The sequence below is a fragment of the Elgaria multicarinata genome, chromosome 5, assembly GCF_023053635.1.
Source record: "Elgaria multicarinata webbii isolate HBS135686 ecotype San Diego chromosome 5, rElgMul1.1.pri, whole genome shotgun sequence".
In the NCBI taxonomy this organism is placed as follows: domain Eukaryota; kingdom Metazoa; phylum Chordata; class Lepidosauria; order Squamata; family Anguidae; genus Elgaria; species Elgaria multicarinata.
In genome coordinates, this window is record NC_086175.1 from 43,893,142 (window position 1) to 43,920,053 (window position 26,912).

At 39.9% G+C, this 26,912-nt stretch overlaps 1 protein-coding gene across 1 annotated transcript in view; it reads right to left on the minus strand.

Moving 5' to 3' along the window:
* Positions 1-25,581, minus strand: part of SLC9A2 (solute carrier family 9 member A2) — a 39,436-nt gene extending 13,855 nt beyond the window's left edge. The window contains exons 1-6 of the mRNA XM_063127485.1: positions 25,371-25,581; positions 18,207-18,670; positions 12,547-12,797; positions 5,973-6,190; positions 2,969-3,171; positions 482-571 (exon numbers count right to left, since the gene is read on the minus strand). Coding sequence (XP_062983555.1) covers positions 482-571; positions 2,969-3,171; positions 5,973-6,190; positions 12,547-12,797; positions 18,207-18,670; positions 25,371-25,533 — 1,389 coding nt within the window. The 5' untranslated portion in view covers positions 25,534-25,581. The remainder of the gene's footprint in view (positions 1-481; positions 572-2,968; positions 3,172-5,972; positions 6,191-12,546; positions 12,798-18,206; positions 18,671-25,370) is intronic.
* Positions 25,582-26,912: the final 1,331 nt, after the last annotated feature.

The window sequence follows — 26,912 nt, forward strand, 5'->3', positions numbered from 1 at the left end:
AACTCTTTTTCAATTGACTTTCAATTTGCCCCTATGGTGGAGACATTTAAATAGGTTTCGAACACTTTTCTCTTCACTAATGCCTCTGATTAAAACTGCAAATTAGCTTATGTGATTACAATGAGTCTGATATATCTATTATATCTTTTTGTGTACATCACATTATGAAGGAATGGCCCTAAAATTATAAATACTTTGGGTTATAAATATTGTGAATAAATAGATTAAAAAACAGCATAGAGAAATTAGACAAGGATTACAGACCTATAATGTGAAAAGGTATTCATATTATCAGAGATGTGCTGATATAAAATACAAAAGTTTTTTTAATGAACAATACATTTATGTAACAAGTACATTGCTTACACGACACAAAGCCATGTAATTATTTAATTATTTCTTATTAAAGAAGAAATGTGCAGCTATTAAAACAAAATTTCAATGCATATCCCAGTGGTATAACCCAGAACTGCAAACATACCCGGCAATAAATTTCCTCACTGACAGCTGGTTGCTTTTTATTTGATCTTTTAACATCAAGAAATTCCACCAGTGGACGAATTGTTGTTCCCTGTGCAGAAAACACCAAAACAAGCATGAAAATTACTTCAGCTTTTAAAGTTCCTTTCCAATGTATCATTTTCATGTTCTGTTCAGCATGTAACTCAATGGGTTAGAACCAGATTTAGTCATGCTTAGAGTAGACCCATTGAGATCAATGAGTCTGAAGTTAATCATGAATGTTCAGCAAGTAGCATAAGTTTGTGGGGAAATTTAAAAGTAAGGACAAGAAGTTTGTGTTGCGTATGACAGATGATATTGGGGTGGGGGTCACATTGACCCAGTTCACACAATCGTAGTATGGTCAAATATAGCCCATGGGCTGTTGTTAGTTCATTTGAAGGTTGCTGCTCACCCAAAAACACAAGCCATGCCAGCTGGGTTTGGACAACACAGCAAGCCACACCGGCAAGGGTAATTAGGGAAGCAACCAGCATGGACAGTGGGGCTTGTTAACCACACTGTGATCATGTGAATTGGCCCACTCTTTGGAGTGATGGGGAAAAGTGAATTAGTATGGTAGTGGAGTTATAGATAGAAGTCTGAGGTACAATAGGAGCAGGTCACAGAGAAGACTAGGGTAGGCAAGGGAGACTAGTTCGTGAACCAGAATTTTAGCAAAGAACCAAAAGGATGGATTTTTGCCATGTTGTAAAGGCTGAGTCAAAGTCACAACATACTGACTGCGAGTGCTAAGGCAATGGAGAAATAAATGACAAAATGAAGCATGCATGCCCAGTCAATAAGCGAAGTGGTGATACTGGATATGGAGAGAAATCAAGGAAAGGAAGGCTTTGGATATTTTGAATTTGAGATAGCAGTGAGATATATAAGTGGATTTACAATGACTGGTCTACACTTGCAGCAAAAAGAGGTGATTGAACCCAGATAGGATGGACTGCATCCTTTTAGACTGTAAGTAGGAGATGACATGCTTTTCACGTCAAAGAAAAATATTCTCTACAAATAAAAGTCTAGCACCTCCGAATGAAAACTTTTAGCCCAACTCGCTCACTCCTGCACTAGACTATGTGTTTTGCATATATGAGTCTACACTTGCACTCAGCCATGGTGCAGTCCATTCTACAAACTTATGACTTTACCAATTTATTCTTACCTGATTTTGTTGCATGTGTAAATCAAGCCTCAGAAAGACAAGTAGAGATACCAGACTGAATAGAAAAGAAGATCCCTGACATCTCCAATTAGGATGATAGCTTAGTTAAATTCACTAAGATGGCACATTGTTTTAATTGCTTCTACTGCTTTAAAGTTATATATTGTTTTAACTTGGTTCATGGTTTAATTTGTTTTTAACTGTGCATATTTATTGTTTTATACTGTATGCTTTTATCTGTACGCCGCCCTGAGATCTTAATGATATAGGGCGGGATACAAATGTTTTAAATAAATAAATAAAATAAATAGCTAGTAGGTGATGTGAAAAATCTCTGCCTGTGACCCTGGAGAACTGCTGCCAAAGTAAACAGTGCTGGACTAGAGGGACACACAACAGGATTCACATAATATGATAACACACACTCAAGGGTTGAGTATGGGCTGAGGGTGCATTGTCGTAGAACCTCCGAACCCAGCCATACTAACATACCATTGTTTGTTAAGCATGAAAAACCCACAGTATGTTCTCTGACAACCACTAGGCTGACAAATGCTACCCATAGAACCTTCTTTTCTGCCGCTCCCAGACTGTGGAATGGCCTGCCAGGAGAGATTCAACGAAATAGTCTTTTCGAATTCAAGAAGGCTATAAAGACTGATCTCTTCCAGAAGGCCTACTTGGTTGGATTTTAAGGTATTTGACTGTTATTTTAATATTGTATTAGTTTTATATATTTTAATCAGTTTTATGTATTGTATGGTATTTGTATCTAATGTTGTTCCCCACCTCGATCCACAGGGAGAGGTGGGTAAGATATAAATATATTATTATTATTATTCACTACATTTTCAAATAAACCAGGTTAGTAGTCAACAATACAACATTTTACACCTGCAGCATTTATATCCTATTGACAACCGATGATATTCTACTGTTTTTATTTACAATTCATTTAACAATTTGCTTGTGAAGCTGGAAGCTTTATTAACAAGTTCAGAGTATTATGAAGTTAAGTACAAGTCCTTATGTGAAGTATTCCCTCTATACAAGTGAGCATCTTCATTAGAAGAGAAAGATACGAGCACATAAAAGATCAGAGGACAAGAGGTGGCATTATTTGTTGCATTACAGGCTCTTCGGAGTAAATTCACTTATTATGTAAGGATTACCAACTCATGTGGTTTCTTTTCACGTTAAATGTTTAATAGTGGGAACTGGGCTACTTACAGGTTTTCAATACAATTTTCTATTTAGTCCCATTCCATAAGTAAGCAATAATAGTCTTACCTGAATGAAGACAGTAAAGAATATCACCACAATCGCAGCGGTAATGAAAAGTTTCTTTCTAGGGAACACAGCAGAAGGAAGCAGGAAAACAAGTGAAAAACATATAGCTCCTCGGAGGCCTCCATAGGCGATAATAAATTGGTCCTTAAATGTTAGAGGAATTGTCCGGAACACATTAATGATCTGAGTCAATGCAAAAACTCCTAAGAAAAATAGAAAAGTATACACATACACTGCTTAGAGCTTTAAATTTAAGACAATTAAAACCTTCAAAATAAAAAGAAACATGAATAATTGTCTTTAATTTTGCATCATATTTTTAATTTACACATAAAATGTTATATAACATATAACACAATCAATATACACACTCAATTATATTAGTTACTCAACAAAAACACCAAACATAACTCCACATATAAACATCTAGGAATGAGTTAAGTATCAAATAGATTAAACTGGATAAATATAATCTTCTAAGAATGAGTTAAATATCAAGTAGACTAAACAGATTAAATAGTACATAAGATCATGTTTTGCATATCTTCCAACACCAAGGATTTTAAAAGTAGTAAAACAAGAATATACATTAATTTCTATACCATTATTTTTCCAGAATTCAATAAAAGGTTTCCATTCCTCCATAAATTGGGGGGGGGGGCTGTTGTCTGCCATCTCTCAATCTAACTACTTCACTGATTTTCAATAATTGTGCAATTTGCCAAACTTTAATAAACCATTCTTTACAAGTAATTGGTTTTGTATTTTCCCAGTTCTTGGAAATACTATTTTTTGCTGCTGTTAACAAAATAGATATCATTGGCTGATGAATTTTTGGGACCTCCGATTGAAAGAGCTCTAAAAACATTTTTTTAGGATTAAGGGAAAAGTTATATCCTGTTATCCTAATAACTACCCTCTTAACTTGTTTCCAAAAATCTTAAACTTATGGACATATCCACCACATGCATATAATCAGCTGTGTGCTGTATTTCCAACAAACACAGTTATCCTTTCTATGTTATTTAATCTATGAGGCATTACATTAATTTTGCATCATATTATGAGAAGATGCATAAGCTCCATTTACCCAAATGCTCCTGTTTCACAAGAAACCCTGAGTCTGATTTCTCTCTCTCTCTCTCTCTCTCTCTCTCACACACACACACACACAGAGAGAGAGAGAGAGAGAGAGAGAGAGAGAGAGAGAGAGAGAGAGAGAGATTGGCTGAGATCTTTTTTTCATTGTGGTTGGTGTGGGATTTTCTTGATGAAAATTTCAGGGTTACCAATAAAAAAAGCACTAATCTGCATAAATACCAGGTCTGGTGCAGATTACAGAAATACAAACAGATGTCTTTTGGGTTTATTTTATTTTTAAAGTTGCATGCTGCCATCTATTTTCCTAATTTCTCAAATTTACACACATGTATAAGCACTAGTAATTCTCTCCAGCACTCCCATCAGAATTCCAGCTCTTATGTGATTCCAAAATCTCCTTACTGCAATTGCAGGAACATGGTCACCTGCCCCTGTCTCTATTTTCAAAGGTCCTCTCTTTACATCCCAATGAGAGGAGGGGGAATAAAAATGCCCTTCAAATATGAAGATAAGGTTTAATGGGGGTGGGGGAGGATAAGAAGGAAAGTATTGCACTTCATGTGAAGAGATAAATCATTTCTCTCTAAAATTCCCTCAACAGGCATATTCTAGCTTGAATCACTGAGTGACCCTGTTCAGATGACAGCCATGGTGGGTAAGCATTTTGAGCTAAACTAACTTAGCACGTTGTGTGAACATCCTAACCATGGTGGCTACATAAACATAGTTTAAACACACTCACTATTTGCTGCAAAAGGGTTAACGCCCTAACCATGGCTTAGCATGTTGCCTAAACAGGGCCACTGAGAGTTATCTAAGCTATACTTCCAATGGTTTCATGTGGCAATTTACTACATTGATGTTGCCTGCCACATTTTACTTAGTATGCCTTCTTGATTGGCTGGTGTCAGAGTGGAAGGTGGAGGGAATATTATCTTGGATAAGTGGAAGCAGAATAGCTGTTTTTATATGGATACTGTTGTTTTTATGCTTTTTATGTTTTAAAACTTTGTATATTTGTTTTTAATGTTTACTGTTTTTAACTTTTGTAAACTGCCCAGAGAGCTTTGGCTATGGGGCAGTATATAAATGCAATAAATAAATAAATAAATAAATAAATAAATAACCTGAGATAAATTAAAAAATACTTTTGTTACGGACACATTTCTCTTGCCACCACTCCTCCCTTCAAACTTCTATATGTTGGCCAAAATGTTTTTAAAAAGCTATCATACCAGGACCAGTCCAAGAATTTTCCTTTCTGAGACAAAGGACAAGATGTGCGCCTCCCCCCATTCCATCTACAGAACCCAGCTAAAATGGTAGTTGACTCTTATTCCAGCACTGGCAATGATGCAATGTCCTCCATGGCACTGGGCATAAGGCAGACTATTTCGCTCTTTCCTTCAACTGAGGGGAACAGCTAGCTCCAGGTTTTGGAGGGCCCTTGGGCAAGACACCCTCAATAGACCCTCAGTGAGTCTTCCTTCTCATCACCACTGTTGACTAGCCAGAGTGACAGGCAGGTGAACAAGCAAGTTGCAACTCCAGGGGCCTCTTGTCAGTGCTGTGTCCTCTGCAGATAACCAACCATGCTCCCCATGACACCGGCCCTGTCCCTCTCCCCAGATTATTCTGTGGCAACAAAGCTATTTCCTCTATTCCTTAGAGGCAGGATTTAGCTGACGGATCAGGGATTTAGTGCTTGAAAGAACCTTTGAGGGGTCATCTGAAAAGACTCACCAACTTCAGTCTCAAGAACATGTCTTTCTTTCAATCAGTTTTTACTTTCCTCTTGAGGTTAGCTATTTCTTTGTCAATGTCATTGTTCCATAAAAGATAAGCATGTTTCAGTTGTAAAATATGTTAAAGTGCAATCTAGAATGTTTTAAGCGGTTCTTACCCAGTGCACGCCAAATCAAACAAAACAGGAGAGTGAAGCAAACAAAGGCCCAGTTCCACTCATGGTTTTTTCCAACTGTAGATACTCCCATGAAAATAAAGATAAGGGTTTCGCTGACACTGCTCAGCATCTTCATGAAATACTTTATTGTAGTGTAGGACTTCTGAGAAACATTCTCCTCCACATATTTATTCATAGTCATAGCACAAGCTATAATCCTGCAGGAGAAAAGGTGTTGATTTTAAATTCAGCCTCTTTGTATTTACATTCAAGTACAGGCTATTAAGAACCAGAAAGGTTCTAAGGATCATTCAATACTGAAGTCTCTACTTCACCGGCTCAACAACAATATTGTCAAAGCATTAAAACACACTAACACAACCATCTGGAGGGGTTTTAATAGCAATAGGACAAGTCAATGGCAAGAGGGAAGCAACATAGTCCAGAATGGCAGGGAAAAGCTCAGTGCACTTAGGCTGCAATTCTATACATGCTTAACTCGAGTAAGTCCAATAGAACTCAGTGATGTTTAATTCTAAGTTGACATACATAGGTTTGTGCTGTTAGTGCAGCCTTCCCCAACCTGGTACCCTCCAGCCAACAACCCCTATCATTCCCAGCCAGAATGCCCAATGGTTTTGGTGGGCAGAAATAATGAGTGTGGTAGACTGTCATATCTAGGGAGCACCAAGTAGAGGAATGCTGTGTTAGTTGATCATTCGGATCAGAGTCATTACATACAACTGAATCACACAGATTTCAGTGAGATTATGCATCATGGCAGAGCTACGTTTCATTATTACTGAACAAGTCTCTTCCATCACGTCATATTACAAACTGCTGCTTAAACTTGTGGAAAGTTTACAGACCTGTTTGCAATGCAGTGCCAGAGAACTACAGTAAATTAACATGCACATATTACTTCATTCCTAACTGTTGTAGACAAGTCTTAATTGTTATTTATTTGTAGAAAAGAGAAAGTGCTTGTTCTTCAAGGAAACCTATTTGCCTTTATGGTTCTGGAAGGACATTGCATACTGCCATGCTGACGGTCCATGCCAGGTGGCTGCTATAATTAAGTCTCCCCCTTTTTCGTTATTCAGCATTGTGGGAATCAACATGTCATTATTTCACTTTTCACAAGATGCCATTTCATGAGATAGGATTAACCACAAATAGATGTCTTGTGTGGGTAGATATTGCCATGCCTCCTGTTTTAATTTTGAACTCTTAAGATGTTTTCCATGATGTTGTTCTTATCAAATGTTTACCTAACACCAGAGTCACACTTGAAACATCCGTTTCAAAAGTTATGCGGCAGCCCTCCCGTGGATATGTATAATGCAGTTTGTAAATATACATGGTCACATTTACATGTTACATTTTAAGTGTATACTTAAATCAACTTGGATAGACACCTAAAACTTATCAAGTGAAATACAGAGAGTCTCTTGAAGTGTAGCTATTTGCTTCAGTGGGGGAGAGAGAAAAGGAAGTTTCTTTGATTTTCACTGATTCGGTTACAGCCGCCCACACACACATCGATGTTCCATGCCATTCTGTAGTTTTGTGGGAAAGACACAAGAGGCTGCAGCAGAATGAAGGAGGTAAGAAAGCCATGTTGCATGACCAGAACTTTGTTCATACTTCTCTCAATCCCACCTAATTTGTAAAGTGACACACACAAGCATAGTGGTCACACATTAAGCAAGTACATGGGGGTGCATGGAGAGCCATCCATTTATGGACTCCTTATCCCCTCCCCCATGTGGCACCATGCCAGCGCCCAGCCAATACCAGCCGGGCATGCCCACAAACGCCTCCCCACGCCCAGGCTAGGCCGGGCATGGCAGAATGGCCATTCCTACAACTTGGGGGGTAGGGGGGAATAGACAAATTTTGCAAAAAAATGTTGAAAAACACTCATAGCCAAGGGTTTCAGTGACTGTTGCAGGGCCATTGGGCCATGCAGATATCCCAGGTCCCACGTAAGCCTCAGGTTGCCTGTGATAGCACTGGCTGATAGAGCAGCATTGTTGTTTGATCCCATAATGACTAGAATACAACATCACTATGCATGACTTGTGCTGTGTTTAGCAGTTTTACAGTGCAATGCTATATATGTCTAATGAGAAGTAAATCCCATTGAGTTCAATGGGGATAATTCCCAGTTAACTCATTGTACTGCAGCCTTAATAACATATGTATGAGGAAATACCAATGCTCTAATTTTTATTTTGTTGCTCTGTCTATTTATCTAACAAAAAGCCCTTAAGACCTTTGATTTCAATTGGCTTAGCACACCTGGAATAATTACATTCACTTATCTAAAACTGTCTTTAAAGCAGGAAACGGAAAAAGGATTTAATGACAATATAAACTGCATTTCATCATGGACCTACTGGTAATGCAAGTCACCCTGCACAAACAAGGCAGTTTCTGTCTGGTGACTGGAAAAATCTAGATCACTAGATACAATCAAGTTTCTTTGACCTACTACTAAACTTTACAAAAGTTTCAGTGTGCTTATAAACTGCAATTCACTCTAATGAGGTGCAAAACCGGAAATAAAATTAAAAATTAAAAACAAATGAATGAAAAGTTCTGCTTGCTTCATGCAAGAATTAAAAGCAGGGTTCAGATAAAATGCTAAATTTTCAAAAACAAGATTTTTATGCTGACCAATTCGCATGCCATTTTCAATTAAAAGTTAGTCAGTAGAAGTTCAGGTCCTGAATATGAAGCTGTTCAAAACACAGCTCTGAAGCTTCCTACTGGTATGCGTCCTCCCTCATTTTCCATGAGGAAAAATACCATAGATATCCAACCCAATAAGATGCCTCAGTACAACTGTACCCCCAATGTATAGCTAATTCCAGAAGCCTGTGTGAAATGGCAATTTAGGAATAAATCTGAAGCTTTGCAGGCTCAGTTTAGGAGGCTGGATTTTATTCAGTCTACTCATTTGTGAAATAAGCATCTGGCTAATGGTTATTAATGGTTGTGTCTAGGAACCCTGACTCTAGGCTGGTGTAATAGACATACTTTCTCAACTGCAGTTAAAAATGTATAGTGGGTCACAGGCATTCCCACCTAAACTGTGGTTAATTGTTCTATCTGCACTTATGTTAACAGTGGTTCAAGTTAACCAACATTCCAGCTAAACCAGTATTTTAAATCAGCCATGTTAGCATTTCCAGAATAACTGTCTTCCATTTCATGCAATTAATCATGAATTGCTTCTTCACTTGTAAGTATGCCTTAGGTAAGAACCCTTCAGTTCACTGACCATCCTGATTATGGATATATCAGAGTGATTTAAAAGTGGTACGTGTCCTGGAATAAATATCCCTAGATATTCCCACAATGTCTCCCTACTTTAGGTATTTCTAAATATCCTAAAATGCTGTGAATGAAACTGAAATATTCCTTAAGAAGGAAAAAAAATCAATAGTAAATTTGCTAATGTCATTAGCTGCAACTCTATTCATTATTTGGCTGCCTAAATCCCATTGATTTCACCTGAATTTAAGCAGACCGTGTGCAAGATTGTACCTACTGAAACCAATCAACATGGAAATTAATATATTGTTTTGAATATTTTCAAAACAATAAGTAGATTGTATTTGTATACTACACAGAATATGAATCAGCACATCTGTAGTCACGTGAAGAACGAAGTGATAATCATAACTCAAGACACAGGTTGGCATCAGGAAGGAATACAAGGATCGATAGCTACCTATTTCCCTTAGATGTTTACAAGTTAGACTAGTTGCCATTATGAAATAGTTATTCCAGCAAATGACTGGGGAAATGACTCTGTATTGTAAAAAGGACAGCAACGTTATTCTTAGCTTGGGCACTCATTATGTACCTAATCAAATGTTCTAAAAAAGTAGCCTTGGTAGTCTTTTACAAAACACACAACAAAGAGTTTTGGGGCACCTTAAAGGCTAACAGATTTACTGTGACATAAACTTTCAAGGACTAGAGCCCACTTCGTCAGTGGCATGAAGTTTTGAAATAAGCATCTTAATTAGAAATAGGAGGAAATTGGAAACTACTCAAATGCTATTAATAGAAGCCACGAGAAGAGATGGGACATTTCAGAATGAGCTCAACATTCATTTGTTACTTTATTTAGACTCATATCTAACAAAGAGGCTCATCTGAACTTATTTACATTGATATATTTTCCACGTTTGCATTCTGCTTTTAGTTTTAGAAATTATTCCTTCCTTTAGCATTTCTCTGAACTACTGTGCTGTTTGGCGCATGCTGGGAATTATAGGGCTTTTTTCTGTCTAAATATGCATAGGATTGAACCCTAAAGCTTGCAATCCCTGTTACATAGGGAAAAATAATTTCCAATATTTTAAGGTGAGAATATTACAACATTGTATTTAACGCACGGTAATACTATTTTAAATGCATACCTTCTCTGTGATGATGTCCTTACAAAATGCCCTGGTATTATTTATTTATTAATTATTGAATTTATATCCTACCTTTTTTCCTCCAAGGAACCCAAGGTGGCGTACATAATCCTCCTCCTCTCCATTTGTCCTCAGAACAACAACCATGTGAGGTAGGTTGAGCTGAGAGTCTGTGACTGGCCCAAAGACGCCCAGTGGTTTTCCATGGCCGAGGGGGGACTAGAACCCAGGTCTCCCAACTCCCAGTCCAACACTTTAGCCACTACACCACACTGGTTCTTGTATTCAAGTGGTGAAAACTATGGCATGCTTTAGGTACCAATTAAAAACCCATCTCTTTATCCAGGCCGTCCCTGAGTGAGTATGCTGCCCAGTTTGTTAATTATGGTGTTATTATTCAGTTTAAATATTTTTATAAAAGTTTTATATGAATGTTTTTTGCATTGATTATGATGTTCTTTTATGTATTTTAATGTATAATATGATGTATTCTAATTTATTTTAATTAACTTGTAAAGTGTTTAGAGATATTTTTAAATTTGGTAAATGATATATTAATCTATTAAATAAATAAATAAATAAATAAATGTAAAGCCAAACTAAAAGTTCAAGTAGTTGTATCCTCGTACTTTGAGAAGCATAGGTGAACAGTCTATTCTACTGTATCATATGAACATGGCTATTGCTCTGAAATTGTCATCAGCATCAGTATCTTCATCTGGTATTTATGTGGCACATTTAAGGCAGTATTTAATCCTGCTCTTGCACTGGCAGGAATGACTGCCAGCACATCAGACGATATGACTTCCTACAGCAACTGGAAATTAGCCAAATCTAGCGTTTCCGGAATGGAACAAGTCAGCAGAGCACCTGAGCTCCGCTGACCTGTTCTATTCCAGAAATGCTAGTTTCCGCTAGTTTCTGGAGTTGCTGTAGGAAGCTTCCTGTTATGGTGGCAGTCATTTCTGCCAGCACAACCTAGTGGACGCTAGCAGATTGCCAGTGTTGGATGCTTCCATTAAAATGTTCACAGCACTTGTATTGTCATCCCCATGGTGCAGATTGGGCGGCGGTGCAGTGCTGGGAGCAAATGGGGGGTTGAAGCTCAGTATGATTTAGATTAGCTTATCTAATATCTCATAATAAGCTTATGGCAATAGCAAGAATTGAAACAGGAACAGGATTCATAGTCTAGATTCTTAGCACTATGCCCCACCAGATACAATAACACATGTTGCTGAATTCTACAAGTACAACTAAAGTAGCCTTCCCCAACTTGATGCCCTCCAGATCTTTTGAACTACAACTACCAGCATTCCTGACTGTTGGCCATGTTAGCAGGAGCTGATGGAAACTGAAGTCCAAAACTAGATCAATGGTAAGATTAAAATGTTTTATTAAACACTCTTTTTAAAATGTGAATGGAAATGAAAAAGCTAGATGTGTGAGATTTGAAGAAACAACTAAACAAATAGCAAGACAACTGTTGCAGCTTGCATACATACATATCCCCATTATATAACATATTGAGCCTGTTCAGACAACATGCTAAACCATGGCTAGGCCGCTAGCCCTTTTGAAGCACATGTTCAGTGAGCGTGTTTAAACCATGGTAATGTACCCACCCACCATGGTTGGGAAGAGTTCCCACAACATGCTAAGCTCAAAATGCTTAACCACCATGTCTTAGCGTGCTGTCTGAAAGGGTCATAGTAGTCCTTCAGCAATTTATAATATGAAGAGGAATCTGTGAAATATTGGAGGGTATACAATGTGTGAAATAGCTGTAAGATTGCATTGATAAAGATTGGACAATTAATAATGTTAATTGGCCAATTAATAACATTCCGATAGGATTTCAGTTTATTAGCTCCATCTCTAATGTGAATGGGTATAGTAATTTGGGCCATAATTCAGAAACTATTTCCTTCCAGATGAAACCACAGAAATCAATACACTAATCTGGAGGAAAAACATTACACCTTTAATTATTAAACTATGGTGCAGACCAAGCCTTCTAAATTGAATACTGGCATCTCTAAATATCCACAACACATACATCCTATTCAGCAGAGGGCAAAGTTTCTAATACATTCATGGTATTCTTACCACAGTACATTTTTATGGATACTTACGCCATAATACCTGAGAGGTGAAACATTTCAGCTGTTACATATGACAGGTAACTGTATAAGAAGACAAAGAGTGGCTCAATCACTCTGATTTTATGGGTGTAGCGAGTAGTAAAAGCTGCCACAAATCCCAAAACGATTCCAATCAAAACTCCACCAGTGCCAACTATGAAGAAATTAGCAATTCCAGCAAATATGTCAATGGCCTCAATTGTATGCATCTGGCAGAAAGACTTGAACAGGTTGTACAGGACCTACAAAGGAAAAAGTTTAATTTAAAAAAATTCTTTTCAGATTATCTCAGTGTAACTTCATCTCTCTCTCTCTATATATATATATATATATCCACCCACATATAATACTGATATTATATAATCTGAGATAATAGAACAAATTAAAGAGACATGCTATAATAATTTTCAAAACAGAATATACATGATCATGGAACATGCATGAGCCAAAGTTACTTTTAACTCTTGACTAACATATTTAAGAACATGTATTTAACTCTCTCCCATTGGAATGAGGCCCTGCAGCCCCATTGCTTCACACTGGTCCAGTTTGTGCATAAAACTAAGTCTTAGCATAGTGTTACATGAATGAGCTTCAAGCAAATATGTTCTCCCTGCTCCATTCTCCTCAACTGGTGTAGCATTTGCTTCAGTTTTAAACTAACCAAAGTTTGTTGTATGGTCAAACTGGAAACTGGAGTTAGTGTTAACTATAGTTTACCCAAGCCAGGATAATTAACCATGGTTTGAAGTTGGCTTGTTCAAACAAATTAACTGTACTCTGTCCTGTGCAGCTAATATGTAGCTAGTTGAAAACAGAAGCAAATGCTTTTGATCTCCTGGCAGCTGCACTGGAGGAAGAGGGAAATGGATGGAGAAGAGACAGGAGGAAAGAGGCTTGCACTTAATACTAAAAACTATGGTTTAGCACTGTGTGCAAACACAGTTTCCTGTATAGAGCTATGCCCGTGTTGTTGCTTTAAAAAGCAGCAAATCTGAATTGGACTACAGCAAAAGCAAAAAACCTGAGGAGCACGCAACAGCAGAATTGATTTACTTAAACATTTGAAGGGAGTTTTCAAAATTGAAAAAGTGGGCATAACTCTTAACCCCCCGAACTATCTTTACTCTGAAACACCTTTGAATGGGATTAAAATCTACTGTGAAGAAGACAGAAACTGAACTTTCAACAGTGCATTCCCATCTCATATTAAAGCAGCCTGCTCACTTCCTTGTTCCATTCCCCAGGCATTCCTTCTTCCTATCAAATGTCAGCATTAAACCTAGGCATTAGCCCAGTTTATATTCAGCAGAACGAAGCAGTCATGCTTTTCCTAGAGAGTACCAATTTGGGTTGCATGTGGAGAGTTACCTATTCATTAGAGTAGTAGTAGTAGGAAAGTATGTAGAAAAATAGCATCCTACAAAGAAAACAAAGCTGAACCCTTCTCCCTGACATAAGAATCCTGTATGTTCAGGGCTCTCGCTCGTTCTTCCTATAAATTCCTTCCCCCTCCTACCATCTAAAGTGGTACGGCCACTTCACTCTATTGAACATATAAACTGGGCTTTTCTAGTATCATGCAAGGAGCACAGCCTGTCCACTGAATGGAATAAACCAACTATCCTACAGATTAAATCTTAGTTTAGTATTGTGGTTTGGAATCTAAGGTTAAATTTAAATTTCCTATTTTTGATATATGATATAGCTTGTAACCATGCTACAAGCATCAATGTCAGGGCATGGTTGATTAAACTAGGATCATTTCAACTGAACTGGCCCAGTATGAAAATCTACAACAGAAAAATCAAAAAAAGAAAGCAAAAGGGAATCCCAGAAGAAAATACCACCATCAGCAGTCTCTCTTTAAAATGCTAACCTCCCAAATTGTTTTTTGAACTCAGTGGAATGTAAGTATCAGGTTGGAGGATTCCATAGGGTATGTTCTTTAAAAACAAAATTAAAAATGTGGGTGCATTCCCAAAGCATTTATATAAATCTCTGGTATGGCCATGTACAGTTCTGGTTATCTTATTTCAAGAAGGATACCTTAGGTTGCAATCCTATGTAAGTTTAGTCAGCAAAAAGTCCTAGCATTCCCAACCAAAATGATTGCTTTCCCTATAAGGAAATGAAAGAGTTTGGGCCTTTTAAGTCTAGAAAATAGATGATTGGGAATATTTATTATTTAATTAATAAATCTATGTAATTCTTCTTCATAGCAAATCACTGAACAGTTTACAAATAAAAATAATAATAAAAACCACAAGCACTGATAAAACATTACTAAGAAACTCTAAATATTCATCAAAGAAACAGTAGGAGTATTCAGAGGCAGAAGACTCAAAGGTCTCATAAAAAATGCCCAAGTTACATACTACTGATTTATATGATTATGCATTATTAATTTAAATGCATATTTAAAATAATTCATTATGTACAGAATTTGTTGCCATAAGAAATGTTGATGGTCCCTACTTCAGATGGGTTTAAAAAGTGTTAAAACATTTTTTTTATAGAGGATAGGTCTCGCAGCACCTGTTATTCATGCCACATAAATAGAACCTCCAGACTCAGAAGCATTATGCTTCTCTACACCAGTTGCTGTCAGGCAAACAGCAAGGAAGGCAAATTGCCTTCATACTTGGAGGCTGGGCATCCCGGAAGCATCTGGTCACTATAGGAAACAAAATGCTGGATTAAATGAATCTTTGGTCTGATTTACCAAAGCTCGTCTTATGTTCTTATGCTCTTAACATAATAACAGCACATTTTATAAATATTTCACAAATCTCTAGAGCTTGGTTGGTAAAATCTGCAAGTGTGTTATTAGATCAGATAGATTATCTGGTGAAAATATTCAGGATTTATTTTTATTTTTTATTTTTATGTTTACCTACTAGACATAGAGGGTGGTTATATGTTTTCTCCAGAATCAGAAGTAGCATTCCTCTGTATGGCAGTTCCTGGGATACAAACAGGGGAGGGTGGTATGGCACTCATGTCCTGCTTTTGGGCTTCCCATAGGCATCCAGTTGGCCACTGTATGAACAGAAGGTGGACAAGATGGACCCCTTGGTCTGATCCTGCAAGGCACTTTTTGTGTTCTTATGTTAAGAAAAATATAATTGGGAAGGACTCACATTATCATGAAGAAAGCCACTCCACAAGTATTTGTTGTGAACTAAGCTATGTTGGTCTGAAATGATGCAAGGCATAAAATGGTGTTGATAATATTGAAGCATAGATATGTATTCATTTAAATGCCATACTGAACAACTTTTATCTATTATCTCCAATGCAAAAACTTGTCGTGGTTATGGCAACTTCACTCAACGACATAAAAACAACAATACGAAAAAGGTCAGGCAACTTCTTGTTAAGCATAAAAAGAAAAGTTGATTTGAAAAGTATTTTTGTGGGGAAGTTGAAGTATGACATACTTGCACAGGACCAGATCAGATCAGGGCCAGCAGGCTTTAATAGGCCTCCTACTTTACCCACAACTTGAAATTCACACATACAAACATGCACAGAGTCAAATATGACTGTGTTATGTATAATGATGCACACACATATATATTTTTACTACATTATCTTAGTGAAACACCATCTCCTGTGCTTTCCTGAAAGAAAAAGGCATTAATTAGAGATGGGGATTGAATCTGCCTGTTTAAGTTTTGATAAATTCCAAACTTTTTGAAGCACAAGTTTGTTCCATTCCATTTTCATATCAGTCTGCAAATTCTTTGGTAAAAAATCTCCATGAAAATTCATACTCATTTTTATGCACATTTATATACCTTTATCACTCTAATAAGTCATCACCTTTGATTGACCTTTATAGCAACACAATCAAAGCCTATTCTCCAACTGTGTTGATCTTCCCCAACCCCTGAACAAACATTCAGACTCACAATCGAAAATCAGAAGAGCCACACGTTAGGAAAAACATAATTCAAATCATGTTGGTGCACATTTTTCCTATTCACATGTTTTGGATGAAATGGTAAAACTGAGCAATTTCATTTTTCAATCCATCATCCAAGTTTTCAGAGTATAAGAGGGCACCATTGTTTAATGATGCCACATCTGGTTCCTGGACAGAAATACATTATGCGAATGCTCTAAAAATGATGTGAAAAGGTCTCTTAGACATTGATGTTTACATAGTTCAGTTGTGAGCCAGTCAATAATAACATAAAAGGTTTCCACTTCAAACTACTTTTGTGGATGAAAGGCTACATACAGCATGCAAGTTAACGTGAAGATGTTTCTTCAATTGTACTTGGCTTCCAACCTCACTGTTTAAGGCCAAACTAGATATTCACTAGATACATAGCATGCAACTATGTATCTTGTTTTTCCTTACTAAATTAGTGCACACAGATATTGGGAGGGAGGTATCCTTACCAGGAACACAGCACATGGGGAGGAAAGGCATGTCTCTTCCCTACCCACCACAATCAGAATCAAAATTACACACACACACCAAGCTGCTTAAATGCTTTGCAATCCCCTCTAATATGGAGACACTCTACATCCATATATCAGTACACATCTACATTTCCTATTCATGGTTGCTAAATATGGGACCAGGGGAGGGGGGAGGGGGCTGGTGGATGCAGCAGCAGGGAGTGAGACTAACTCATGTATCCCCTTCAATCTGCTTACTTGTTTTTTTAACATTTGCCAGGGTTTGTCTGAATCCCACTAGTCTCTGGATTGCAAATTATTTCCTCTCTAGGATTCCAATTTTTAAAATCTCTGTGGTACTGTACACAAAGATAGGAAGTTCCAGTCTAATGCATAACAGGCAGTGGTCCAAAACATTTTATAAACAAGGGCAGTGTTTTTATTCAAAGGGCATACACAATCTTGAGCCCCCTGATGTTTGCTCAGTAAACCTTGCCTGTTTTGTATCTCTTTTTCTCCAAGATGAGCATCACAGAGGTCTGTATAAGAATTTAAAGGATGTAATTTATTTATTTAATTGGAAGATGAATACACTTGATGAACGTGGATAAAAAAGATTCCCCTCCTATGTGTATGTATGGGGGGGGGGCATTGCACTATTCATTAAAAGGTAATTATAAATATATATATAACAGGAAGTAATTAACACAACAAGGATTTCCAAAAGAAAGCTGAGGTGAGGGCAAAGTCTAATAATGTTCCGATGTGATGACTTACACATATGGAAACAGATAGCTCAGGATATTGATAAATGAGGTCTATGGTCTTTTAAAACCAATCTAGTTAATGATTAAACTTTGCTCCCATCTAAGGGCTGCATGGTGAGTTACATAAAATAAACTGATAATCTCAGTCCACCTAGAAGCAGGTAGGTGTCCACATCAAGGCAGTGCTAATTGAAATGTCTGGATGTAATATCCCTTTGATCTGCAGATTTCTTGCACTTATCTTCTGCTTCCTGGGGGAAATGTTTGAACATTTTATAAAATTTAGAAACCATTGAAAAGATCCAGTTCTGAACCCATTAGCATGCATTACAAGCATTTCTGCTCTAATTAGATTTTTTTTTCTAAGCCACAATAAAATCCCTGCTTTGACTTTCACTCAGTTTATTGCTGAAAGAAATATGCAGTCAGAAGAATATAAAGTAACAAGATTTTTAAAAAGTAACTTACCACTGTTACAGCATCGTTCAATAGTGACTCCCCAAAAACTAGGATGTACAGCTGCTCATTGACATGAATGTTTTCAAAAACAGCCAGCACTGCCACGGGATCCACAGCTGAAATCAAGCTCCCAAAGAGCAGGCACTGCAGCAGAGTGATATCACTCAGGCCAAAAATTTCGATCTGGCAAATGGCAAAGAGGGAAAAGCCAATGCCAAATGAATTCCAGAGAGTGCCCACCACGGCATACCAGAAAATTGTACCAAAGTTCTCAAAGAAGAGTCGGGTGGGCATAAAATAGCCAGCATCAAGGACAATCGGGGGAAGAAGATACAAGAAGAAAACATCACTCTTCATCACAGGTGGAGACTTTTCTTGTACTCCAAACATAATTCCACCAAGAATCAATCCAACCAGAATCAGGAGGCAGCTCTCTGGCACGATGTGGGGCAACTTGTGGTAGAGATGAAAACCTTCGGAAAGAGAGCAAACAAAGATCAAGAGAGAGAAAGAGATGGTTAAGTTGTACACAAAATGAAAACTAATTTCATGCTGGTCTTTATTTTCATGCGTCCACCTTTGCATCTTAGTGAAGGGGTGCTCAGGATACCTGGCATCACACAAATTTTACATAATGATCCAATAAACCAAAAAGAATTATAATACAGCATAGGAAAGCCAGATCACTCATGCACGTATGCAAAATATTTATCAGCAAAACATATGAGCCAGCCAAACCCTAAGGCTGTCAAAATGAAATTCTGTTTGGTCAGGTATCTGAGGGTCCTAAAAGAAGAGGGCAATCTAATGTCCCAGGATAGGGAGTTCTACGCACTAGGCATCATGGCAGAAGTGCACCCGCTTTACATCCCCACTAATCATGTCCAAAAGGTGGTGGGACACATACTGCAGGCCCTTCTGAGCTTATCTCAGTAGATGAACAGGATCATGTGGTAGAAGATGGTCCTTTAAATACCTTGTTCTCAAGCTGTTTAGGGCTTTAGATGTAAGAACTAGCTTGGTGCTTGCATGGTAACTTCTTTTTCATGATTTAATACAGGAACTTTAAAGATCAGCTCAATGAAAATGACCCTGAGAAATCCAGGCATAAATTAATTTTACAATTATTATTTTTTTAAAAAGGCTTTTTAAAAAGGGACATTTTAAGGTTTGGTTAAGCTACAATGGCTGAGGTCTCAAGTTTGCTCCCACTGGCAGGGGTTTCCCTGAATGAAGTTCCACTCAAGGGATGCTTCCAGTTATGCTTGCTTCCCCAGATCCCTGCTCAGGGTGGGTGGGTTGGGAGATCCCCTGGAACAGTGTGAGATGTTGCAGGGAGAGGGTTAATCAGCAAAAAATCACTTCCCCCTTCTATTAGCAGGAGCCTTTCTGTTCCCAGAGTCCTATTTACTACCCTACCCTGTGCCTGCTTACCCTACCCTGTACCTGTTTGCATTCTCTTCCCCTCCTTATTGTTTTACTATGTTTCTATTAGATTGTAAGCCTATGGGGCAGGGTCTTGCTATTTACTGTTTTACTCTGTACAGCACCATGTACATTGATGGTGCTATATAAATAAATAAATAATAATAATAATAATAATAATACTACCTGAGCCAATATTTTGGTAATGCTGTATATTGAGCAGAAATATGGGACTGTCTGAAATGTAGTTATGCATGTATCATGGCCCCTGTCTCAAATTCAGAGGTTCATCCCATGTATACTTTTGTTCTGGTTTACCCTCGAATTATCCCATTTTGGTTATATAGTGCTTATATAGCATATGAAAACTTGTAAACTTATACCTCTGCTGTAGCGCGTTGCGGACATCCGTTGAGGTTCACTCACACATATTGTTATCCCCACCCCCCAGATCTTCTTTGTACCTCCTCCTACCGTTTATTGGTTGTTTGAAGTTGGGACAACTCCCCCTCTGACAACAGAGATTGGGATTTGCTTCTCTTGATATTGAACACCAAATTAGAACATTACGTAAGACTGCAGTCAATTCTTTTGCATGCTTACTCAATAAATCCCATTGAGTTTAATGGATTGCATTTCCAAATTAGAGCCCCTCAGATTGCATTCTTAATTTTTGCAACTTTAAAAAGGAGGGAAATGGGGTGGGTGGCTGGAGTGGGGGAGTGAAGCGAGGTAGGAAGTGGCCATCTCAGCTCCCAGTGTACGGAGGAGGAGACTTCAAATGCAGCACCAGAACCTCCAATGACAGAGAAATTGAGGGAGAAATCACAGTTAGTGAGAGGATTAAGCCATCCTTTCCCATGTGGGGGCTCCCAATAAAAACTGGACCCCCCATTGTTAAAAAAGAAAATAAAGAAAAAGGTAGGGAGATGCAGGATCCCCCCCCCATGCAGAACATTTCCATTTCTGCTTCCCCCTGTTTGTGTCTCCTGCAATCCCCCGCTCAGCTTCACATGCTCAAAGGAATGGAAGTAGATCTGTGTCCTTCCCCCACCAACTCCTGTGTCTGTGATGTTGGGAGAAGCCCCACCCCCATGGAGAGCAAGGAGGGGGTAGGGGAAAGGGGCAAAGTAGGATGGAAAAGGACACACACACACACACACTGATTCAGAAGCAGCCAAAGGACTTCGTTTGAAACTGACAAGACATTTGGTTAAAACTGACCAGCCTTATCTTGCTTTGAAAAGCGCTCTTAGGGCCCTATGGAACAAGGTGTTCCTTTGCAGAGGAAAATGGTTAAAAACACACACAGATCTAAAGAGTCTCTCCCCTCCACACCTTCCTTTCCTCCCTCGCTGTCCTGTCTGCTTGATTTGTATATATGTGGGTGAGGATTGCTGCTGCTGGTTTTTGCTTGTTTAACAGGGGGGGGGGTTAGCCGCTCCTATTTCCCTGCCAGGAGGGAGCAGGGGAGTTCAGAAGCAGAAAGAGGAAAGGATTTGAATTTGCACACCCCTCTCCTTCATCAGCAATACCGCCCCTTGAAAACACACCCACAGTACAGCGCATTGAAAATGATGGATGAAAACACATGTTGAAATTTGAGTGATGTGTTTTCACATGCTCGGAAGAACCAGACTTTCCTCGCACCAAAATATTTCACTATAAGGGGAGGAAGAACCGCAATCACAGCAGGACATAGTCAATGTCACCCGAGTCCTTCGCAGTTAAAGCAGACTATAATGTCGACGTCATTTGAGTCTTTTGCATAGATTTCGCTGCAACAGCACAATATAAGGCTGGTGGGATGAAGCTATTATCAGAGTCAGAGGGGACTGAGCTGGCCAAGTAGGAGGTTGCTCTATCACTCATTGAGGAACTGGATTGGGTTCCTGATACTGAACTTCAAGCTAGGGGTCAGAAGCCTGTGGAACCCAGCCAAGACACTTTCCTTAGGACCAATTGGCTTCAGGAATGGAATGCCTCCTTCCTCCAGCTCTACCATGCTTGCTCAATAGTGCAGGGAGTTTTCCAGGCAGAAGGCCATAGAAAGGAGGAGAGGTCCTTGCCTTCAGGCCAGGGACTGGCCCTTGAATTATGCACACTCTTAAAGCATTGGTGTGGATGTTGGAAGGAGTACACTGGATGGAGCGGCTCAGAAGGCCTCCGTTCACCTCCAAACTTTGATGGAGCACGGTGCTCACTTGGAGCTTTCCATGGTGCTGCAACCGCTGTGGCGCTCTGTGGTACCTGGCTACTAGAGACCAATCAGAAAACCAGATAGTAGTACTGCTTGTCATTTTCCCAAAGGTATTTTAAGGAAAAGATATCCTGGCACCACCTTCTAAGAAAGATATCAGCATACCATAGCTGAGAGACAAGAGCAACATGGATTATTAAGGATTTGGAAACATGGCATGGCAGTGCTTACATTAAGATGGAAATAGGTCAAGTGTCATAAACAAAAGGAAGGTAACTGCTTATCATCACCATCCCAAACACAGTCTAAAGGAAAAACAACAACAACAACAATAATAATAAATTTATTTCTTACTCGCCTCTCCATTTAGATCGAGGCAGGGAACAACAATAAGTATAAATACATAAAATTGATTAAAAACATAGCACACGTTACTAAAACATCCTAAAAACATCCTAAAATTCCACTGGGTAGGCTGCCCGAAGAGATCAGTCTTAATAGCTTTCTTAAATGCTAAAAACTTTTAAGTTGACAAGTCTCCTCCAGCAGGCCATTACACAGTTCAGGAGCAGCCAGAAGAGAAGGTCCTCTGGGTAATACTTGCCAGCCTAATTTTGGCTGACTGAAGTCGATTATTCCCAGAGGACCTGAGTGTGTGGGTGGATTGTATGGGAGAAGGCGATCCTGGAGGTAGCCTGGACCCAAACAAGAAACATTTGACAAGACTGAAGCAGAACACAATCAGACAATGTATAATATACAATTTCTCTGGGCTTCTTATACTAATCTTAAAAATAATAATAATAATGAGTGAAATGGGTCAGGTGTGATTTAAGTCTAAAGCAACTTTCCTCAACTTGGTACACTCCAGATGTTTGCTCTATGACTCCCAGCATTCCTAACCATTGGCCACACTGGCTTGGGCTGATGGGAGTTGAAGTCCAAAACATCAAGAGGGCACTAGGTTGGGAGAGATTGGTCTAGAGGTATCTGCTGGTAAGAATTTTCTGTTCTCAAAGCCACAATTGCGTAAACACATCAAGAAAGAAGTTAGTCACCGATCCATCAATGCAGTGTCCTGCAAATCCTAATAACAGTCAATATCAAGACTGAAGCATATTCTTTCTAACTGAGAAGGGTCTCCCCCGAAGACACAGGCAGGCTGATACAGGGAGAGATGCTTCGTCAGGTATTTCAGTTCAGATATTCCAATAGTAGGGCAGAGTTTCTCTGCATCTAGACAGGCAAACTTTACATTTTCTTCACCTGTTCCAGGACTAACACCTGATATCAAAAGAATACATAAGGACTAAGACTTGTTGGGCCCTGCAGGATGTAGTTGAGAGTGGCAACATAAGAATGGGGTTAGTATGTACAGTACACCAGTTTCAGAGACCACCATGTGCTTGATCAAGAAAGGAAACACCATTTGGATTTTCCACTTAAGGTGGAAAAGGTGTCAGAGGCTGACCCTGAGAAAACAGCAATTTCATTTCATTTCAGGCCAGCCAGTAGTAAAACAGTGTAGTTTTGCTTGTTCTGCAAAATGCAAATTTCTTTAATTATTATATGGCTCTCTGGAAAAGTCATGTAAGGGAAACTCCATAAAGCTGCCACCACTATGCTGGTCTCTTCACCACCATGAAAAAAATGAAGGCTAGATACTAATAGTTCACATACTCATAAGTGCTAAAGTCTAACCTCATTTGAGAAGTATATGGCATCAGTAAACAAGGTACAGAAGCATTCAACCATTAATATTGCTTGTGTCCTAACTAAACAAAGAAGACTGATTCACAGATATCAATAGCCCTACTGTAATTAGAGTGCAGTAAATATGTGAGGAGAGGTTGAACGAGGGCCATCTCCTCTGTCACTGGAGAGTGGTTACAGGTGGAGAGTGACTTTGTAAAGACAAGAGTTTTCTCTGTCCATGGGGCTCTCCACACCATCCAGAACACTGGATGATCAGTATTCCAGATCCCATGGATAGAGGAGACTCTCTTCTTTACAAAGAGAGCCTCCACATGTAAAGGTCAATAAATGTGACATTGGAAGGGACAAGTGATAGCATGCTCCTCCTCCTGGTGTGTATACTGTACTCTAATTAAAATGTCAAAATAGTGACATGTTGGAGAGTGGCCTCCTTCATTTGTATTCCTTTTATCCTTTGCTGGACAGAAATGGTTCTGTGAGGAGAGTTCCAAAATTGAGGTGCCACTGCAGTGAAGGCCCTATTTTAACCGCTCCCCATTGAAAATTTCGGAGTGGTGTACAAGATAAAATGAAAATAAAAACAGAATAAAACACTTAAAACAGATTTTAAAAGAAACAAATACAGTGACTCATGGCTGGACATTAAGGAAAGGCTTCCTGGTGATGGCATGAGGCACACCACCATGAAAATATAGAATGAATACTACATATTTCAGAATAACTTATGAACTCAGTGAGATAACCTCCAGCTAAGGACAACCATCACAATACAGTGGCGTGTGATAGCCAAAACTGTGCACTATTAAGCACAATTTATTTCAACGGAAAAAATAATTACATTCTGATGTCACTAAGCAATGATATCTACATAGGATTACATTGAAATTGAGCTACTTAAAAGACATGCAATAAAACTACATCAGAACTGTAGAAAAGGATGAGATTCTGATAAGAAACTTGCTACTGAATATGCAATGTGTGCCTTATATATAGTTTATAATTACACATACATACACAATGTTTTTACATCCTTTTTTAAACCTAAGCATTTGATATACAGTATAATGAAACACTTGTTCTAGGGACCAGGAATCTCTCTTTCATTCTCTCTGTCTTTCTTTTTACAATTACTCTATTTCTAAAGGAACAAAGATAAAAGCTGCTAGGGAAAAAAAACCCCATGAAGGCATCAGATTACACACCAAAAAGTTATTATGCAGGAATCCTCTAACACGATCATTATCTCTAAATATTTTTGTGGTCACAAAAGCAAGAGATGCCTGGTACTTTGTCACTACTTTGATAGGAGGACTCCGCCCCAATTACTTTATGCAAAACAATCATGCAAAACAGTGAAGTCACTACACTTTAGGAATTTAAGATGTTCTGATATTTCTCAGCAATGTCTGAAGAAGAGGAACTTCAGTGATTTGTCTTCCCAAAAATCCTTTGCCACAGTTGAGTGGGTGCCAAATGTATCATTTATGAATGCAATTATTTGTTAGTTTGTTTTAAAAAGGGTGCTTCAGGGCTACTCCTTAAACTGCGTGTGGGCCCTTTAGATATTGTTGGACTACAGTTCCCATCATCTGGCCAGAGGGCATGCTGTCTGGAGCTGATGGGAACTGGAATCCATCAACAACTGGAGGACCACAAGTTTCCCCCCTCTGGTGTAAACGTTCCAACTACGTGCTACCTCCCACCCAAAAAAACACCTGTCGCTTCCCTGCCCCTCCCCTTTTATCACCCAGTAAAAACTGAAAATCTGCCCTCTTTGACATGGTGATGGGGGGGAGGGGGTTTCAAACCTTCCCCGTACTTCCGTGGCTTACCGATCTTGGCTAAGGAAGCCAGCAGGATCCAGAGGGTGATCTCGAACGGGATCTGCACGTGGGGGTAGTCCAAGGTGAAGACTTGAAGCCTGGTCTCCTCGAAAGGGGTCCCGCTTGGCGCCTGCAGGGTCTCCGCTCTGGGACTGGGGCTGATGCCCATCATTGCAGCCGGTTCGGGCAGTCCGTTTCCCGAGAGGGCGCAAACGGGGGCGCTGTGCTGCAGTAGCCAAGCCAGCAGGAGCGGCAAGGGGGCGACCCCGGGCGCGGGCACCCGCCGTGAAGCCGCCATGGAGCCGCCGCGCTCCCGCTGTCTCACAGCTCAGCTGGAAAGCGAGCCGGCGCCGGGTTCTCGTTGAGCATGGTGGCGGCGGCGGTCCTGCCCGCGCTGCCTGCAGGGGGAGACAGTCGTCACGCGGCGGGAACCGGGGAGGAGGAGGGCAGCTCGAGCGCCGGGTTCGCGCCTCCTCGTCGTCTCCGGTGATTTGCCTCCTTGCCCACCCGGCGGGGCCACTGCCAGGCTCGCGACTGCCTTCCTCTTCACCCTCGCTTCACGAGCCGCTTCTTCGTGCCCACACGCGCGCACCCACGCAGTGAGGCGACGAGAAGAAGGGCAGTGCCAGGGCGCAGCGCACTGGGCAGTTCCCGCCGGTGACTCCCAGCCTACACCAGCCCGAAAGAGCAGGCAGGCGGCAACACCCGGCTCCTTCCCTTCCTCCCCTCAGCCGGGACAGGTGCCACAGGGGCCCGCCTCAGGTTCACTGAAGGTCACCCACATGGCAGGGCTGCAATCAGACCCGCGCTCCTCCAGACCGCCCACCGGTCGGAAACGCCGGCTTCCCAGCCCAGCGCGCGCCGCCTTAAGCGCTCTCAAGGGGAGCCAAGACCGCGGCTCGGCCCCTCGGCGTGTCGGCTGCTGCTGGGGAAAGGTGGAGGAGGCAAACCAGCCTGACGCGCGGGTCGGAAAGGGAAACGACCAAAGCGGACAGCAGCAAAAAGCCCCGTTGCAGGTGTCCACAAGGTGTCCCGTGTGCTGTGGGAGCCAGTTAGGTAGTAGGACTACTGGGCAGGCAGCTCTTTGGCTGGGACAGTCCTCGGCATTTTACTTGGACAACGGACTTCCCGACTTTGCCAACAGGTTTTGAAGAATCTTTGTACTGGAGCAATGAAACAATGAAAATATACCAATCTATGACAACCTACCAATCTATCGTAGAAATATATACTTCCTTGGAAATATACTTCATGCTTCTAATAAAGTGGGCAATAGGGCACACTTTCTAACTGTCTATATCCCATCCATACACACACATTTAGCTGACGATGCCCACTTTGTCAGATGCATACATTACAGAACTTCAGTATTTAAACAAACAAAACCTTGAGAGAAACATGGTGCCAACCTTCCTGGGAGCTTTGCACTGATTCACTTACTAGTGTTTCTGCCTTGAACCCTGGCAACTCTGGGGTTCTGGGACTAAATAGGTTTTGTAGTCCAATACTAGTCTTGTGTGGATATGGAATTAGATACTAGAAGCCTGACTT